The following is a 17,111-nucleotide window of genomic DNA, read 5'->3' on the forward strand; positions in this document are numbered from 1 at the left end:
TGGTGGACCTTCGTGGAAGGTTCACGCTCCCAATGAGTGCAAGGATCCAGTTCTCCTTCCGGGAGAACAACTGGGCGGATGGTCTCGCAAGGGGACTTCAGGAAGGGCTCGCACGTCTGTGCGGGCAAAACTTCATGGACTTCGAGGATAGCCGCTTTGTGCACTATGCAAGGCACAACTCCCTCGGAGTGCCAATGAACCTGCCGTCGCACCCGCAACTTCGCCACCATGTGGATCATCTCGACTTCATGTTGAATGAGACCCGCATCGACCTCGACAACTCCCGCGAATACGCCAACCACACTCACATCCAGTTGGCGCAGCAAGCCGACACCATCAGGGTTATCGCCGGAGAAAGCAGGGCACTCCGCCGTGCCAACCAGAAGAAGGATCACGCCATCAACCGCCTCAAGGCCAGGATCGCCACTCTGAAGGCGACCATCGCCGCCCAAGCTGAGCAGATCCAGGAGCTGGAAGGCGAGGGTGAAGGGGAGAACATCCAGGGGGACGGCTACTCCTACGTCAGCAACGACGACGACTACGAGGAGGAGGAAGACGACGACCTGGAGTTCCACCCTTACGAGGATGGCCACGAGCACCTTGCTGCTGGGGTAGACAATGTCTACCCTATCAACGTCGATGGCGAGTAGTCCCGTCTGAGCACTTGCGTCCCGTGTTATGTATCGGTCCTTTGTACCCGCCCCATGTATCGTAGTTTGTTGAAAGGGTTCTTCAAACCCTCCGGAACAGTTGGCTTGTAATATTTGCTACCTCCATGACTATGTTTGTGTGTGTGTAATATTATTATTATAAATCAAGTTTTAAGTTGTGTGAAATTTTACCCCAAAATGAGCCATAGAAATTTCCCTCTCATCTCATGATCCCTATCACTGTTCAGATGGCACCCCCAACTCGCAGCGAAGCCGCAATGATGCAAATGCTGCAACAGATGATGGCAGAAAGAGAAGCTGAGAGAGTTGACCGTCAAGCCAACCTAGCTGCACTTCAACAGATTGCTCAGGGCAATCAAGGCCACGGAAACCACGACCACCCAGGGTCAAAGCTGAAAAACTTCCAAAACACCAACCCACCGGTGTTCAGCAAGACAGAGGAACCCCTCGATGCTGATGATTGGCTCCAAACTATGGAGAACAATCTAGAGGTTGCCGGAGTGGAGGACAACGAGAAGGTGTTGTTCGCCACCCACTGTCTAGCTGGACCTGCACGTGCCTGGTGCACAAGTGCCCGCGCATTAAATGCGGGCCAAATGATGACTTGGGAGGACTTCAAACTCAAGTTTAGCAAGTATCACGTGCTCCCGGGCCTGATTAAGACAAACATGGGTTCTAGCTCCTTACACCGACTCCAAAAACATTATGGGATTGAAATTGTATCGAACATAATGCATAAGAGGATCCATAAAAAACCATATAGTTTTCCTAAAAAAACCAGGATACATTATCCAAAAATGTTCCATCTTCTTAGAAAAGTGGATTCGTTCCAAAAAAGTTCCTGAAGCTGCTAATGGTAAGCAAGAAGATTGTTTATGAAGAAACAACAAGAAAAATTCATATTCTGATACATAAGAGTTATATAGGAATCGAAATAGTCTTTTATTTTCTTTTTTTAAAAGAAAAATAGATTTCATTGAAGTAATAAAACTATTCCAATTTGAATAATTGTTGAGAAAGAATCGCAATAAATGCAAAGATGGAACATCTTGGATACGGTATTGAAGGAGTTGAACCAAGATTTCCAAATGGATAGGATAGGGTATTTCTATATGTGATAAATAATCCAAATGCACAAATTTGTCTTCTAAAAAGGAAAATATTGAATGAATAGAGTGTAAATTCTGAAACTTGGGTATCTCTTTTTCTTTTGGGCAAGGTAATTCTCGTAGCGAGAATGGAGTTTCTACAACGATCGCAAATCCCTCAGATAGAATCTGAGAATAAAACTCAGAATAAAAACCAATTTTGTAATCCAACAATCGATCCTGGTTAGGATGAAGATGAGGGATGAGTTCAGGGAACTGAAACAAGGCAGAATGACCATGGTAGAATACCGCGACAAGTTCCTCACTTTGTCAAGGTACGCCCCGGATGAGACGGACACCGTCGAGAAAAGGAAGGAGAGGTTTCTGAATGGACTGCATGATGAGATGCAGACTGTGCTGATCAATATCCCCTTTGCTGACTTAGAAGCCCTTGTTGACTCCGCCATTCAGATGGAGGGGAAGATACACCAAGCCAATGAGAATCGCAAGCGCCGTATGATGAACCAGAGTGGGCCCAGTGATACGTCTCCGACGTATCGATAATTTCTTATGTTCCATGCCACATTATTGATGTTATCTACATGTTTTATGCACACTTTATGTCATATTCGTGCATTTTCTGGAACTAACCTATTAACAAGATGCCGAAGTGCCAGTTCCTGTTTTCTGCTGTTTTTGGTTTCAGAAATCCTAGTAACGAAATATTCTCGGAATCGGACGAAATCAACGCCCAGGTTCCTATTTTACCCGGAAGCATCCAGAACACACGAGAACCGCCAGAGAAGGGAGGCAGGGCCACCACACCACACCCCGGCGCGGCCTAGGGGGGGGGCGCGCCCCCCTAGGGTGTGGGCCCCCCTTCGACCTTCCTGCGCCGCCTCTTCGCCTATATAAAGCCCCTGGACCAGAAAACCCTACACCGATTGACGAAACCCACGAAAACCTTCCAGAGCCGCCGCCATCGCGAGGCCAAAATCTGGGGACAGAGTCTCTCTGTTCCGGCACGCTGCCGGAGCGGGGAAGTGCCCCCGGAAGGCTTCTCCATCGACACCGCTGCCATCTCCACCGCCATCTTCATCACCGCTGCTGCTCCCATGAGGAGGGAGTAGTTCTCCATCGAGGCTCGGGGCTGTACCGGTAGCTATGTGGTTAATCTCTCTCCTATGTACCTCAATACAATGATCTCATGAGCTGCTTTACATGATTGAGATTCATCTGAGTTTTGTATCACTACTATCTATGTGCTACTCTAGTGATGTGTTATTAAAGTAGTTCTATTCCTCCTGCACGTGTGTAAAGGTGACAGTGTGTGCACCGTGTTAGTACTTGGTTTGTGCTATGATCATGATCTCTTGTAGATTATGGAGTTAACTATTGCTATGATATTATTGATGTGATCTATTCCTCCTACATATGCATGAAGGTGACAGTGTGCATGCTATGCTAGTACTCGGTTTAGTCTGTTGATCTATCTTACACTAAAGGTTACTTAAACATGAGCATTATTGTGGAGCTTGTTAACTCCGGCATTGAGGGTTCGTGTAATCCTACGCAATGTGTTCATCATCCAACAAAAGTGTAGAGTATGCATTTATCTGTTCTGTTATGTGATCAATGTTGAGAGTGTCCACTAGTGAAAGTGTAATCCCTAGGCCTTGTTCTTAAATACTGCTATCGCTACTTGTTTACTACTGCTGCATTACTACTGCTTGTTTACTGTTTTACTGCGTTACTACTGCTGCAATACCACCACCATCAACTACACGCCAAGCACTTTTCTGGCACCGTTGCTACTGCTACTATTCATTCATACCACCTGTATTTCACTATCTCTTCGCCGAACTAGTGCACCTATTAGGTGTGTTGGGGACACAAGAGACTTCTTGCTTTGTGGTTGCAGGGTTGCATGAGAGGGATATCTTTGACCTCTTCCTCCCTGAGTTCGATAAACCTTGGGTGATCCACTTAAGGGAAAACTTGCTGCTGTTCTACAAACCTCTGCTCTTGGAGGCCCAACACTGTCTACAGGAAAAGGAGGGGGAAGTAGACATCAAGCACTTTTCTGGCGCCGTTGCCGGGGAGGGAAGGTAAACGGCACTCACACATTGGCAAGCCCGGCAACTAAGCACTTTTCCTCCCTCGTCAACTACGCGCCAAGCACTTTTCTGGCGCCGTTGCCGGGGAGGAAAGGTAAAAGGCTCTCATACTACGGTCCCAGGTAAAGTATTTTTCTGTTGCCGTCGTGTGTGTGCTCGAAGCTATTTCCTTTAGATCCTGCAATTGCATCTTTTTGTTTCTTGTTTACACTAGTTTGGCATAATGGACAACAATGAGCTTCTTATTCTATTTCCTGATTTAAAACATGGATTGTTTGATGCGAAAATTAAAAAACCTATGAAATCTTCTTTGCATGCTGGTAGTAATATTAGTATGAACGCTTTGAACACCATTGTTGACAATAATATAGAAAGTTCTAAGCTTGGGGAAGCTGGTTTTCATGATCTATTTAGTCCCCCAAGCATTGAGGAGAAAATTTTCTTTGATGATACTTTGCCTCCTATTTATGATGATAATGATAGTGGTCTTTTGATGCCACCTACTATGGAGAGTAAATTTTGTTGTGATTATACTATGCCTCCAACACTTGATGAGAATAATAATGATAGCTACTTTGTTGAATTTGCTCCCACTATTACTAATAAAATTGATTATGCTTATGTGGAGAGTAATAATTTTATGCATGAGACTCATGATAAGAATGCTTTATGTGATGGTTATATTGTTGAGTTTGCTCATGATGCCTCTGAAAGTTATTATGAGAGAGGAAAATATGGTTGTAGAAATTTTCATGTTACTAAAATACCTCTCTATGTGCTGAAATTTTTCAAGCTACACTTGTTCTATCTTCCTATGCTTGTTACTTTGCTCTTCATGAACTTGTTTATTTACAAGATTCCTATGCATAGGAAGCATGTTAGACTTAAATGTGTTTTGTATTTGCCTCTTGATGCTCTCTTTTGCTTCACATACTATCTCTTGCGAGTGCATCATTAAAACTGCTGAGCCCATCTTAATGGCTATAAAGAAAGAACTTCTTGGGAGATAACCCATGTGTTATTTTGCTACAGTACTTTGTTTTATATTTGTGTCTTGGAAGTTGTTTACTACTGTAGCAACCTCTCCTTATCTTAGTTTTGTGTTTTGTTGTGCCAAGTAAAGTCTTTGATAGTAAAGTAAGTACTAGATTTGGATTACTGCGCAGTTCCAGATTTCTTTGCTGTCACGAATCTGGGTCCACCTCCCTGTAGGTAGCTCAGAAAATTAAGCCAATTTACGTGCATGATCCTCAGATATGTACGCAACTTTCATTCAATTTGAGCATTTTCATTTGAGCAAGTCTGGTGCCATTTTAAAATTCGTCAATACGAACTGTCCTGTTTTGACAGATTCTGCCTTTTATTTCGCATTGCCTCTTTCGCTATGTTGGATGAATTTCTTTGATCCACTAATGTCCAGTAGCATTATGCAATGTCCAGAAGTGTTAAGAATGATTGTGTCACCTCTGAATATGTCAATTTATAATGTGCACTAACCCTCTAATGAGTTGTTTCGAGTTTGGTGTGGAGGAAGTTTTCAAGGATCAAGAGAGGAGAATGATATACTATGATCAAGGAGAGTGAAAGCTCTAAGCTTGGGGATGCCCCGGTGGTTCACCCCTGCATATATCAAGAAGACTCAAGCGTCTAAGCTTGGGGATGCCCAAGGCATCCCCTTCTTCATCGACAACATTATCAGGTTCCTCCCCTGAAACTATATTTTTATTCCATCACATTTTATGTGCTTTGCTTGGAGCGTCTGTATGTTTCTTATTTTTGTTTGTGTTTGAATAAATTGGATTACATCATGCTTGTGTGGGAGAGAGACACGCTCCGCTGGTTCATATGAACACATGTGTTCTTAGCTCATAATATTCATGGCGAAGTTTCTCCTTCGTTAAATTGTTATATGGTTGGAATTGGAAAATGATACATGTAGTAATTGCTATAAATGTCTTGGGTAATGTGATACTTGGCAATTGTTGTGCTCATGCTTAAGCTCTTGCATCATATGCTTTGCACCCATTAATGAAGAAATACATAGAGCATGCTTAAATTTGGTTTGCATATTTGGTTTCTCTAAGGTCTAGATAATTTCTAGTATTGAGTTTGAACAACAAGGAAGACGGTGTAGAGTCTTATAATGTTTTCAATATGTCTTTTATGTGAGTTTTGCTGCACCGGTTCATCCTTGTGTTTGTTTCAAATAAGCCTTGCTAGCCTAAACCTTGTATCGAGAGGGAATACTTCTCATGCATCCAAAATACTTGAGCCAACCACTATGCCATTTGTGTCCACCATACCTACCTACTACATGGTATTTTTCCGCCATTCCAAAGTAAATTGCTTGAGTGCTACCTTTAAAATTCCATCATTCACCTTTGCAATATATAGCTCATGGGACAAATAGCTTAAAAACTATTGTGGTATTGAATATGTCATTATGCACTTTATCTCTTATTAAGTTGCTTGTTGTGCGATAACCATGTTTACTGGGGACGCCATCAACTTTTCATTGTTGAATTTCATGTGAGTTGCTATGCATGTTCGTCTTGTCTGAAGTAAGGGCGATCTACACTGAGTTGAATGGTTTGAGCATGCATATTGTTAGAGAAGAACATTGGGCCGCTAACCGAAGCCATGTTCCATGGTGGAAGTTTCAGTTTTGGACAACAATCCTCAAATCTCTAATGAGAAAAGAATTAATTATTGTTGAATGCTTAAAGCATTAAAAGAGGAGTCCATTATCTGTTGTCTATGTTGTCCCGGTATGGATGTCTAAGTTGAGAATAATCAAAAGCGAGAAATCCAAATGCGAGCTTTCTCCTTAGACCTTTGTACAGGCGGCATAGAGGTACCCCTTTGTGATACTTGGTTAAAGCATATGTATTGCGGTGATAATCCAGGTAGTCCAAGCTAATTAGGACAAGGTGCGGGCACTATTAGTACACTATGCATGAGGCTTGCAACTTATAAGATATAATTTACATGATGCATATGCTTTATTACTACCGTTGACAAAATTGTTTCATGTTTTCAAAATCAAAGCTCTAGCACAAATATAGCAATCGATGCTTTTCCTCTATGAGGACCATTCTTTTACTTTCAATGTTGAGTCAGTTCACCTATTTCTCTCCACCTCAAGAAGCAAACACTTGTGTGAACTATGCATTGATTCCTACATACTTGCTTATTGCACTTATTATATTACTCTATGTTGACAATATCCATGAGATATACATGTTACAAGTTGAAAGCAACCGCTAAAACTTAATCTTCTTTTGTGTTGCTTCAATACCTTTACTTTGAATTATTGCTTTATGAGTTAACTCTTATGCAAGACTTATTGATGCTTGTCTTGAAGTGCTATTCATGAAAAGTCTTTGCTATATGATTCAGTTGTTTACTCATGTCATTACCATTGTTTTGATCGCTGCATTCACTACATATGCTGTACAATAGTATGATCAAGATTATGATGGCATGTCACTCCAGAAATTATCTGTGTTATCGTTTTACCTGCTCGGGACGAGCAGAACTAAGCTTGGGGATGCTGATACGTCTCCGACGTATCGATAATTTCTTATGTTCCATGCCACATTATTGATGTTATCTACATGTTTTATGCACACTTTATGTCATATTCGTGCATTTTCTGGAACTAACCTATTAACAAGATGTCGAAGTGCCAGTTCCTGTTTTCTGCTGTTTTTGGTTTCAGAAATCCTAGTAACGAAATATTCTCGGAATCGGACGAAATCAACGCCCAGGTTCCTATTTTACCCGGAAGCATCCAGAACACACGAGAACCGCCAGAGAAGGGAGGCAGGGCCACCACACCACACCCCGGCGCGGCCTAGGGGGGGGCGCGCCCCCCTAGGGTGTGGGCCCCCCTTCGACCTTCCTGCGCCGCCTCTTCGCCTATATAAAGCCCCTGGACCAGAAAACCCTACACCGATTGACGAAACCCACGAAAACCTTCCAGAGCCGCCGCCATCGCGAGGCCAAAATCTGGGGGACAGGAGTCTCTGTTCCGGCACGCTGCCGGAGCGGGGAAGTGCCCCCGGAAGGCTTCTCCATCGACACCGCTGCCATCTCCACCGCCATCTTCATCACCGCTGCTGCTCCCATGAGGAGGGAGTAGTTCTCCATCGAGGCTCGGGGCTGTACCGGTAGCTATGTGGTTAATCTCTCTCCTATGTACCTCAATACAATGATCTCATGAGCTGCTTTACATGATTGAGATTCATCTGAGTTTTGTATCACTACTATCTATGTGCTACTCTAGTGATGTGTTATTAAAGTAGTTCTATTCCTCCTGCACGTGTGTAAAGGTGACAGTGTGTGCACCGTGTTAGTACTTGGTTTGTGCTATGATCATGATCTCTTGTAGATTATGGAGTTAACTATTGCTATGATATTATTGATGTGATCTATTCCTCCTACATATGCATGAAGGTGACAGTGTGCATGCTATGCTAGTACTCGGTTTAGTCTGTTGATCTATCTTACACTAAAGGTTACTTAAACATGAGCATTATTGTGGAGCTTGTTAACTCCGGCATTGAGGGTTCGTGTAATCCTACGCAATGTGTTCATCATCCAACAAAAGTGTAGAGTATGCATTTATCTGTTCTGTTATGTGATCAATGTTGAGAGTGTCCACTAGTGAAAGTGTAATCCCTAGGCCTTGTTCTTAAATACTGCTATCGCTACTTGTTTACTACTGCTGCATTACTATTGCTTGTTTACTGTTTTACTGCGTTACTACTGCTGCAATACCACCACCATCAACTACACGCCAAGCACTTTTCTGGCACCGTTGCTACTGCTACTATTCATTCATACCACCTGTATTTCACTATCTCTTCGCCGAACTAGTGCACCTATTAGGTGTGTTGGGGACACAAGAGACTTCTTGCTTTGTGGTTGCAGGGTTGCATGAGAGGGATATCTTTGACCTCTTCCTCCCTGAGTTCGATAAACCTTGGGTGATCCACTTAAGGGAAAACTTGCTGCTGTTCTACAAACCTCTGCTCTTGGAGGCCCAACACTGTCTACAGGAAAAGGAGGGGGAAGTAGACATCACCCAGCAACAACCACAAGTATCGCCCCAGCTCAAGTGGAGGGTTCGCCCCAAGAAACAACAAGCCCCCGATGCAGAATCCACGTTCGAATTATCAGAACCGGAGTGGAGGAAACCCCAGGTCAGGAGGACACAACAACCACAACAACTACAACAACAACAACAACTTCAACCGCGCTCCTCCCCGCGCCCCCAACAATAACTCCAACACCGCTCCAAGGACTGGGAGCAACGCTGTTCCCATCACCCCCAAGGACAAGTCCACCTACAACTGCTACGAGTGCGGAGTGGCTGGGCACTTCTCCTATGAGTGCCCCAAGAAGCTCGCCAAGACTGCCGCCAATACCTCAGGCCCTGCGCAGCAGCAGCATCGTGTCACCACCAACAAGAAGTTCGCCCCCAACAACCCGAACAACCGCAACGGCCGCCTCTACCACATGAATGCAGAAGAAGCTCAGGAAGCCCCAGATGTTGTGCTGGGTATGTTCTCTGTTAACTCAATACCCGCAAGAGTGTTGTTTGATTCTGGAGCATCGCATTCATTCATTACCGAAGATTTTGCATGCACTAGTAAGATTCAACCCATCAGTTTGAAGCATGTCATGATAGTTCAAATATCTGGATCAACCACTAAAGCTAGAAAAATTTGCAAAGATGTGCCAATCATAATACATGAAATAGAATTCTATGCAAATTTGATTGTTCTGGGAGCCAAAGGTTTGGAAGTAGTCCTGGGAATGGACTGGATGGCGAAACATCATGGACTGATTGATTGTGCCAAGAAGGCCATCACCATGACTAGTAGCACTGGGATAATAGTCGAACACATATCTGAAAAGATGCCCCGAAAGTTCACTTGTAACCAAAGCCTAGCCAAACCCACCTTGGATCAGATCAGGGTCGTTTGTCGATATCCTGATGTGTTCCCGGATGATCTACCCGGTATGCCCCCAGATCGGGATATCGAGTTTATCATCGAGCTAATCCCCGGAACCGGACCTATAGCCCAGAGAGCCTATAGCATGAACCCGACAGAGTTAGTGGAACTGAAGAAGCAACTGGATGATATGCTATTCAAAGGTCTGATTCAACCAAGTGCGTCACCTTGGAGATCACCAGTTTTGTTTGTGGATAAGAAGGACGGTGCCACCCGTTTGGTTACGGACTATCGTAAGCTCAACGATGTCACCATCAAGAACAAGTACCCGTTGCCAAAGATAGAAGATCTGTTTGACCAGCTGACCGGAGCCCAAGTATTCTCGAAGATTGATCTGCGGACAGGATACCATCAGCTGAAGATTCGTGCCACAGATATCCCAAAAACTGCCTTTACCACCAGATATGGATTGTACGAGTACAATGTCATGTCATTTGGATTGACCAATGCCCCCGCTTACTTCATGAATCTCATGAATAAGATCTTTATGAACTTCCTGGACAAGTTTGTCGTTGTCTTCATCGACGACATCCTCATATACTCCAAGTCCGAAGAAGAACATGAGCAACATTTGGAAGTGGTCCTAGATACCCTTCGGGAACATCAGTTGTATGCCAAGTTCAGCAAGTGTGAGTTCTGGTTGAAAGAAGTAGGATTCTTGGGTCATATCTTGTCAGCCGGAGGAATTGCCGTTGACCCCGCAAAAATCAAGACTGTTGAAGAATGGAAAGCCCCAACCACTCAGACCGAAGTCCGTGCATTTCTCGGATTGGCGGGATACTACCGCCGATTCGTTGAAGGATTTTCGAGCATAGCAAGACCGATGACTCAATTGTTGAAGAAGGACCGGAAGTTCGAATGGACCGACAAGTGTGAAGAGAGCTTTCAACAGCTCAAGCTAAGATTGACAACAGCCCCAATACTGGTTATGCCGGACATTACCAAGCCTTTTGATGTGTACTGTGACGCCTCCAAGATTGGTCTTGGATGTGTGCTGATGCAAGAAGGCAAAGTGATATCTTACCTGTCAAGATAGCTGAAGCAGCATGAACAGAACTATCCAACCCATGACTTAGAGCTAGCAGCCGTGGTTTTAGCACTGAAAGTATGGCATCATTACCTCATGGGTCATCGATGCGAGGTTTACTCGGATCACAAGAGCCTGAAGTATATCTTCACGCAGAAGGAGCTGAATATGAGACAGCGCAGATGGATAGAGTTAATCAAAGATTACGACATGGAAATCCACTATCACCCCGGCAAGGCCAACGTGGTAGCGGATGCTCTGAGTAGACTGCCGTGTCAGTTGAACTCCATGTTAGCAATTGAGCAACCGAGCATGTTTGAAGAGTTTGAACAGTTTAGGCTTGAATTGGTTAGCGAGGGATACCTCGCCAGCATTGAACTCCAACCCACCCTAATTAGTCAGATCAAGGAAGCTCAGAAAGGAAATGCTAGCATTGACGGAATCAAGAACCAAATAGCCGCCGGAAAAGCATCGGGATTCACCGTAGATGAAGAAGGAGTGCTATGGTATAACAAGCGCCTTTGCGTGCCGTCAGACTCAGAGTTGAAGCAAGTTATTCTGAAAGAAGCTCACGACACCCTGTACTCCATTCACCCTGGAGGAACCAAGATGTACCAGGATTTGAAAGAACAATTCTGGTGGCATGGAATGAAGAGAGAAATTGGAAGCTACATCGCCAAGTGTGACATCTGTCAAAGAGTCAAAGCAGAACACCAACGCCCCACAGGACTGTTGCAACCCCTACAGATTCCCGAATGGAAGTGGGATTCCGTAGGAATGGACTTCATCACCGGACTGCCCAAATCTAGTAAAGGAAATGATTCCATCTGGGTAGTGGTCAACAGACTGACCAAAGTCGCCCACTTCATCCCCGTCAAGACCACCTATCAAGGACCGAGACTCGCAGAGCTATATATCTCAAGGATAGTCAGCCTGCACGGAACCCCGAAGTCGATAGTATCCGACAGAGGATCCCAATTCACCTCCAGATTCTGGCAGAAAGTACATGAAGGACTCGGAACTCGTCTGAATTTCAGCACAGCCTATCACCCGCAGACAGATGGACAGACTGAACGAGTCAACCAGATACTCGAAGATATGTTGAGAGCATGTGTGCTAGAGTATGGATCTAAGTGGGAAGACTGCTTGCCGTACGCAGAATTCTCGTACAACAACAGTTACCAAGCCAGCTTGCAGATGGCCCCCATCGAAGCACTGTATGGAAGGAAGTGTCGTACCCCTCTGAATTGGTCGGAAGTAGGAGAGAGTCAAGTCTTTGGACCAGATATTCTCCGAGAAGCCGAAGAGAAGGTTCACAAGATCCGCGAGTATCTCAAGACAACCCAATCAAGACAGAAGAGCTACGCCGACAAGAGACGCCGAGAGATGACCTTCGAGATCGGAGATTTCGTATATCTCAAAGTGTCCCCTCTTAAAGGAATGCAGAGATTCCAGCTTAGAGGAAAGCTCGCACCCCGATATGTCGGACCTTTCAAAGTCCTGAGTCGCCGAGGAGAAGTATCCTATCAGCTGGAGTTACCGGAAGAAATGTCAGCGGTGCACAATGTGTTTCACATCTCGCTACTCCGGAAGTGCTTAGAAGTGCCTGAGAAGACCGAGGTTTTCAAGAACATCGACCATCGAGCTGTGGATATCAACTCAGATCTGACATACCGCGAAGTACCTATTCACATCCTGGAAGAAGCTTTCAGAACCACCCGTACCCGAAGTATCAAGTTTCTGAAGATCCAATGGAGTAACCACACCGAAGAAGAAGCCACTTGGGAGAGAGAAGACTTTATGAGGACTGAGTACCCAGATCTCTTTAGTACCTAGTTTTCTCAGATCTCGGGACAAGATCTTTTGTAAGGGGGAAGGGTTTGTAACATCCCAAGTTTCAACAACAATCAACAAGAAAGAAATTTCCCAAACTCAAAATTTGCAATTAACAAAAACTTTTTCTATGCATATAGTGCCACATATAGGTTCATGCATTTGAGTGAATTTCTTTTGTGCAATTGCCATGATGAGTGTTAGTATGATTACCAATTGCTATTTGAACCCTAACAAAGATCATCAAACCCTAAATTGAGGAGAATTGAAGAAAATGGGAAAAACCCATAATTCACTTACATACACAATATGCCAAATTGCAAATCCTCACCCTAGGCCATAATTGCTTGCTCCCTTGCTTGTAAAATACTTCAATATGATAAACTAACACAATTGCATCATTGGATCAAGAATCAAACACAAGGAAATCAAAATTCTTACATACATATGATAATGGTCACTTGTCACCAAAATATTTTCTTCACTACTTTACCCCTCTGGTTTTCTCATTTCTTAAACTAAACTTGGTCAACCAAAGCCATGTCATCCAAGACCATGTCAAGGTGAGTAACTTTGATGTTGACCACCATGGCTAGAGTTGACTAGGTTGACTAGTATAAAGGTGACAAGTAGTGATGCTGAAATAAAGAGAAGATCATGTCACATTTGCCATTTTGCAAAACAACTCCAAATTGAACCCCACCACCACCATTCTAACCCATAATTAATATGTTTAAGTTCCACCAAAAAGAATTTCAAAATTCAAATAAAAATCTCATGCGGCCATTTCATCGAACACTTGGCAGGCATTATTCCAGATTTGTGTTACACTCTATTACACTCTGGTTTCTTGCCTAAACCCCTTTAACTTGTGATCATTACACTCTCCTACATCCCCTGCATCACCCCAGTACCTGCCTTGGTCGATTAAAGTGAGAGAAAGGGGAGAGAAAACCCTAAACTAAGCATGCCGTGGCCATGCCGGCCACCTTTGGCACCTCTCTCTCTAGCCTCTCTCTCTCAGCACCACCTTGTCCTGGAGCATCTCTGCAACACGAGGAACATCACGGTACACAGCCCATGCTCGCCAAGGCTCGGCATTGGCCAGAACGCACGCGTCCAAACCGTGCCAGAGCGTGCCAGTCGACGCGGTGAGCGCGCTCTGGACATGCCGGTACGTCGCGCGCTCGAGCAGCCTACGCCTCCCCTGCAAAGTCTACCACTGAGTCGAGCACCGCCTCCCCGCCCTCTACCCCCTAGACACACTCAAGCGCCTGCGGCCGCCTCGTCACCGTCGTCCTCGTCGGAATCTTACCGCAAGGACTGCCGCACTCGAATCGACCTCCTGAGCGATCCCGTCGTCCTCTCGCTGCGCCAGCTACCCCTCGAGCATCGCCAGGACGACGCCTACACGCTGCCGTCCTTGCATTGCCCCTTCGAGCACCCCAAGCACCGCGCCATGGCCGTTCCTCCACAGCACCTCACGGCCACCCCCGCCCGCTATAAATAGAGGAGCTCTGAGCTCAAGTTCTTCACAACATCTGCTCTCCTCTCATCTCTGCATCCTCTCCACCCCTCAATTTGACACCACCTCGCCGGAGTAGCCGCAATTGGAAGCTGAAGTCCGCCGGAGCCCGCAGATCCTCGCCATCAACTGGAGCCTCGCCGAGCTCCGCCGCTGTACCAGGGACTGCTTCATCTACTTCCACTTCACCAGGCAGCTTGCCCTCCCTCGCCAGCGGCCTGGTACTCCCTCCGACCCCCTGGTCACGCCGCCAGTGCGTCGGGATCTCGTCGGAGACGACGACGATCACCGACCGCTCGATCTATTTCTAATCCTACGGCCTAACGCGCGCGTACCGTTTCGCGTGGTTAAGTGTCGCCGACAGGTGGCCCCCACCTCGTCAGGGCAGCCCACCTGCACCAGTTGCTAGTTGGGCTGCGAAGTGGGTTTTAAATTCGTTTCGGCCCGTTTAGTTTTCCCGCCTAGCCCATCAATTCAAATTCGGATTTAATCTTTATTCAAATTGTCCTGCAGATGGTTTAGTAAAATTTGAATAGTTTGAAATCTGCCAAACCAAATTTAGCAAACTTTATACCGTTGGAAAGCCCATGAAATTACCTATCCAATGCCACTGGCCCCACCTCCAAATTAATAGTAGATTTAAATTGATAAAAAAGACAAGACATGGACTTATGAACATTCAAACTTTATTTAAAATTTAACTAGAATAGATTTTGAATTGATTCTAATTCTAATAAATCACAAATGATGTCCTCTAATTGATTATGCAATAATATAGACATGTTGTTTGTATGATCATGGACTAGATCAAATAACATGGCTATGTAGTCAATTCTAGAACAATTGAAATTGGAATTCAAACTCAACAACTAATATGAGAGCTACCTCTCATTTAAATCTTGATCCTAAGTGATATAACCAGTGGGAATGACTTAGGCTAATGAACCCTTGAGAATTATTACTTAGAGATTTTAATTCATTCAAATGTTAAGTATTAAAACTATGTGAAGTGTAGCACTTCAATTAAGTTATACTCACATATAATAGATATGAAATGTTGACTTTGGGTCAACCTATATTTCATACCTTATTATTATATGAAGAGATTAAATCTTAATAAGAGGTAATGAGAAGAAATGAATTCCTCTAAGGATCTACATACCAAATTTAAGAAATAGGAATAATGAGAGGGAATTATTCTTCTTTCAAATAAAGACTAATCAAATAATCCACCATGCCATGTTTGATTGATGATAGGATTAGTGTGTGAACTCCTTTGAGTGTTTCTAGTTTAGTATGTGAGCTTGGTTTAGTATTTATACCTCGTATTCGTATATAGACGCTAGTAACGAGGAATACCAAGAGGAGGAGGCCTACTCTCAGGAAGAAGAAGAGAACTTCGATAACTACCCAGCTCAAGGCAAGCTAACCCTTGCTAAACACAAGTGCTTAGCTCTACAAGAGCAAAGGCACCATCACACTTTACTTTTATGTATTACCTATCCCATGTTTTTACGTACATTTACTTTTGCTTATTTATTTCAAAGTACTTTTTGATTTATGATTCACTTGGTCTAGAGTAGAACAGTACTTGAAGTTAGATTAGCACAAATCAAGGCTAGATAGCACCCCTCATATAGTTGCTAGTGCTAATCAATTAAAATTGACTACTCTAGATGGGAACATAGTGAAGTGAAATGACTTTGAAAGAAAGTAAAGTGAAGGTGGATATGAACAAGAGAAGATGGTGATTTTTGATAAAATTGATGATTGTGTTTGAATGCGATACCCTTCCAATTATACAAGTACCCCCACAATACCTGATTATGGGTAGGGCTTAACTAGAAACTTGTGTATTTTAGTATGGGTTCCCTCTAAACAAACATCATAGGGGTTACGCCGAGGCTGCCTCCATTAAGTGTTGATTGATGTTCAAATGAGGTGAATGTACGGCCCAAGCCCTGTGCAGTTCCCGGGTTAACTGCGGTTTCCACCGGGAGGCCAAGCTCATGGGGAGAGGTGCTCATACTAGCATATATAAGTGGAAGGTTATGGTTGATGATCCGCGTACTGTGTTACGATGATTCGGGGTTATCCTCGACGGATGTAATCAAAAGTTGTGGCACAAGAGTACAACCTCTGCAGAGTGTTAAACCTATTCGAATAGCCGTGTCCACGGTTACGGACGATTGGAAAGGCCATACTATCCCCGTTATCATTAATATGTTTTGATCTTAAAAATGAATGGTGAATTGAAAGGTGATATTGTGGTAAATCAATATGAGTTGTGGGAATGACACTAATGTTCCCACTTGAGTTAGTCTAGCACATAACAAGGCTTTCCTAAATGTTTATCAAACTAAAACTTGGCTTTATGCAAATAAACCTAGAGCTTAGCACCCCCTTATTACACTTAATGAGTAATTACGGTAGAGTTAGTTTGCGAGTACTTTAAAAGTACTCAAGGCTTTGCCCTGGCTATTCCAATGCCAGACTATGAAGGAGAGCACCAGTATCAGGATGACGGACAACAGGACGTCTACGATAACTAGGATCGTCTTCTAACGCCAAGCGTTGCCTGTGGAATAGATAGTCCACTACTACTTCGCTTCCGCTACTATGTGTGATGTTGAACAATATATTCGTGTAATATTGGATCATGTGATCTATGGTTGTAAGACAATATGTGTTGTAATAAATGATGACTCTATGCTACTTACTATTATGTCTCGCAAAAACATTATTCCTGGGATTGCGATGTACGACATAATAGGCATCTGGACTTAAAAATCCGGGTGTTGACAATCAATATAGATGATATACTAGG

General features: G+C 44.0%; 1 protein-coding gene across 1 annotated transcript in view; it reads right to left on the reverse strand.

Annotated features, from left to right (window-relative positions):
- Window positions 1-1,354: 1,354 nt before the first annotated feature.
- LOC139838224 (maturase K-like) overlaps window positions 1,355-17,111 on the reverse strand; it is a 64,309-nt gene continuing 48,552 nt past the window's right edge. The window contains exon 3 of the mRNA XM_071827608.1: window positions 1,355-2,035. Coding sequence (XP_071683709.1) covers window positions 1,355-2,035 — 681 coding nt within the window. The remainder of the gene's footprint in view (window positions 2,036-17,111) is intronic.

This window comes from Lolium perenne, chromosome 3 (assembly GCF_019359855.2).
Source record: "Lolium perenne isolate Kyuss_39 chromosome 3, Kyuss_2.0, whole genome shotgun sequence".
NCBI lineage: Eukaryota > Viridiplantae > Streptophyta > Magnoliopsida > Poales > Poaceae > Lolium > Lolium perenne.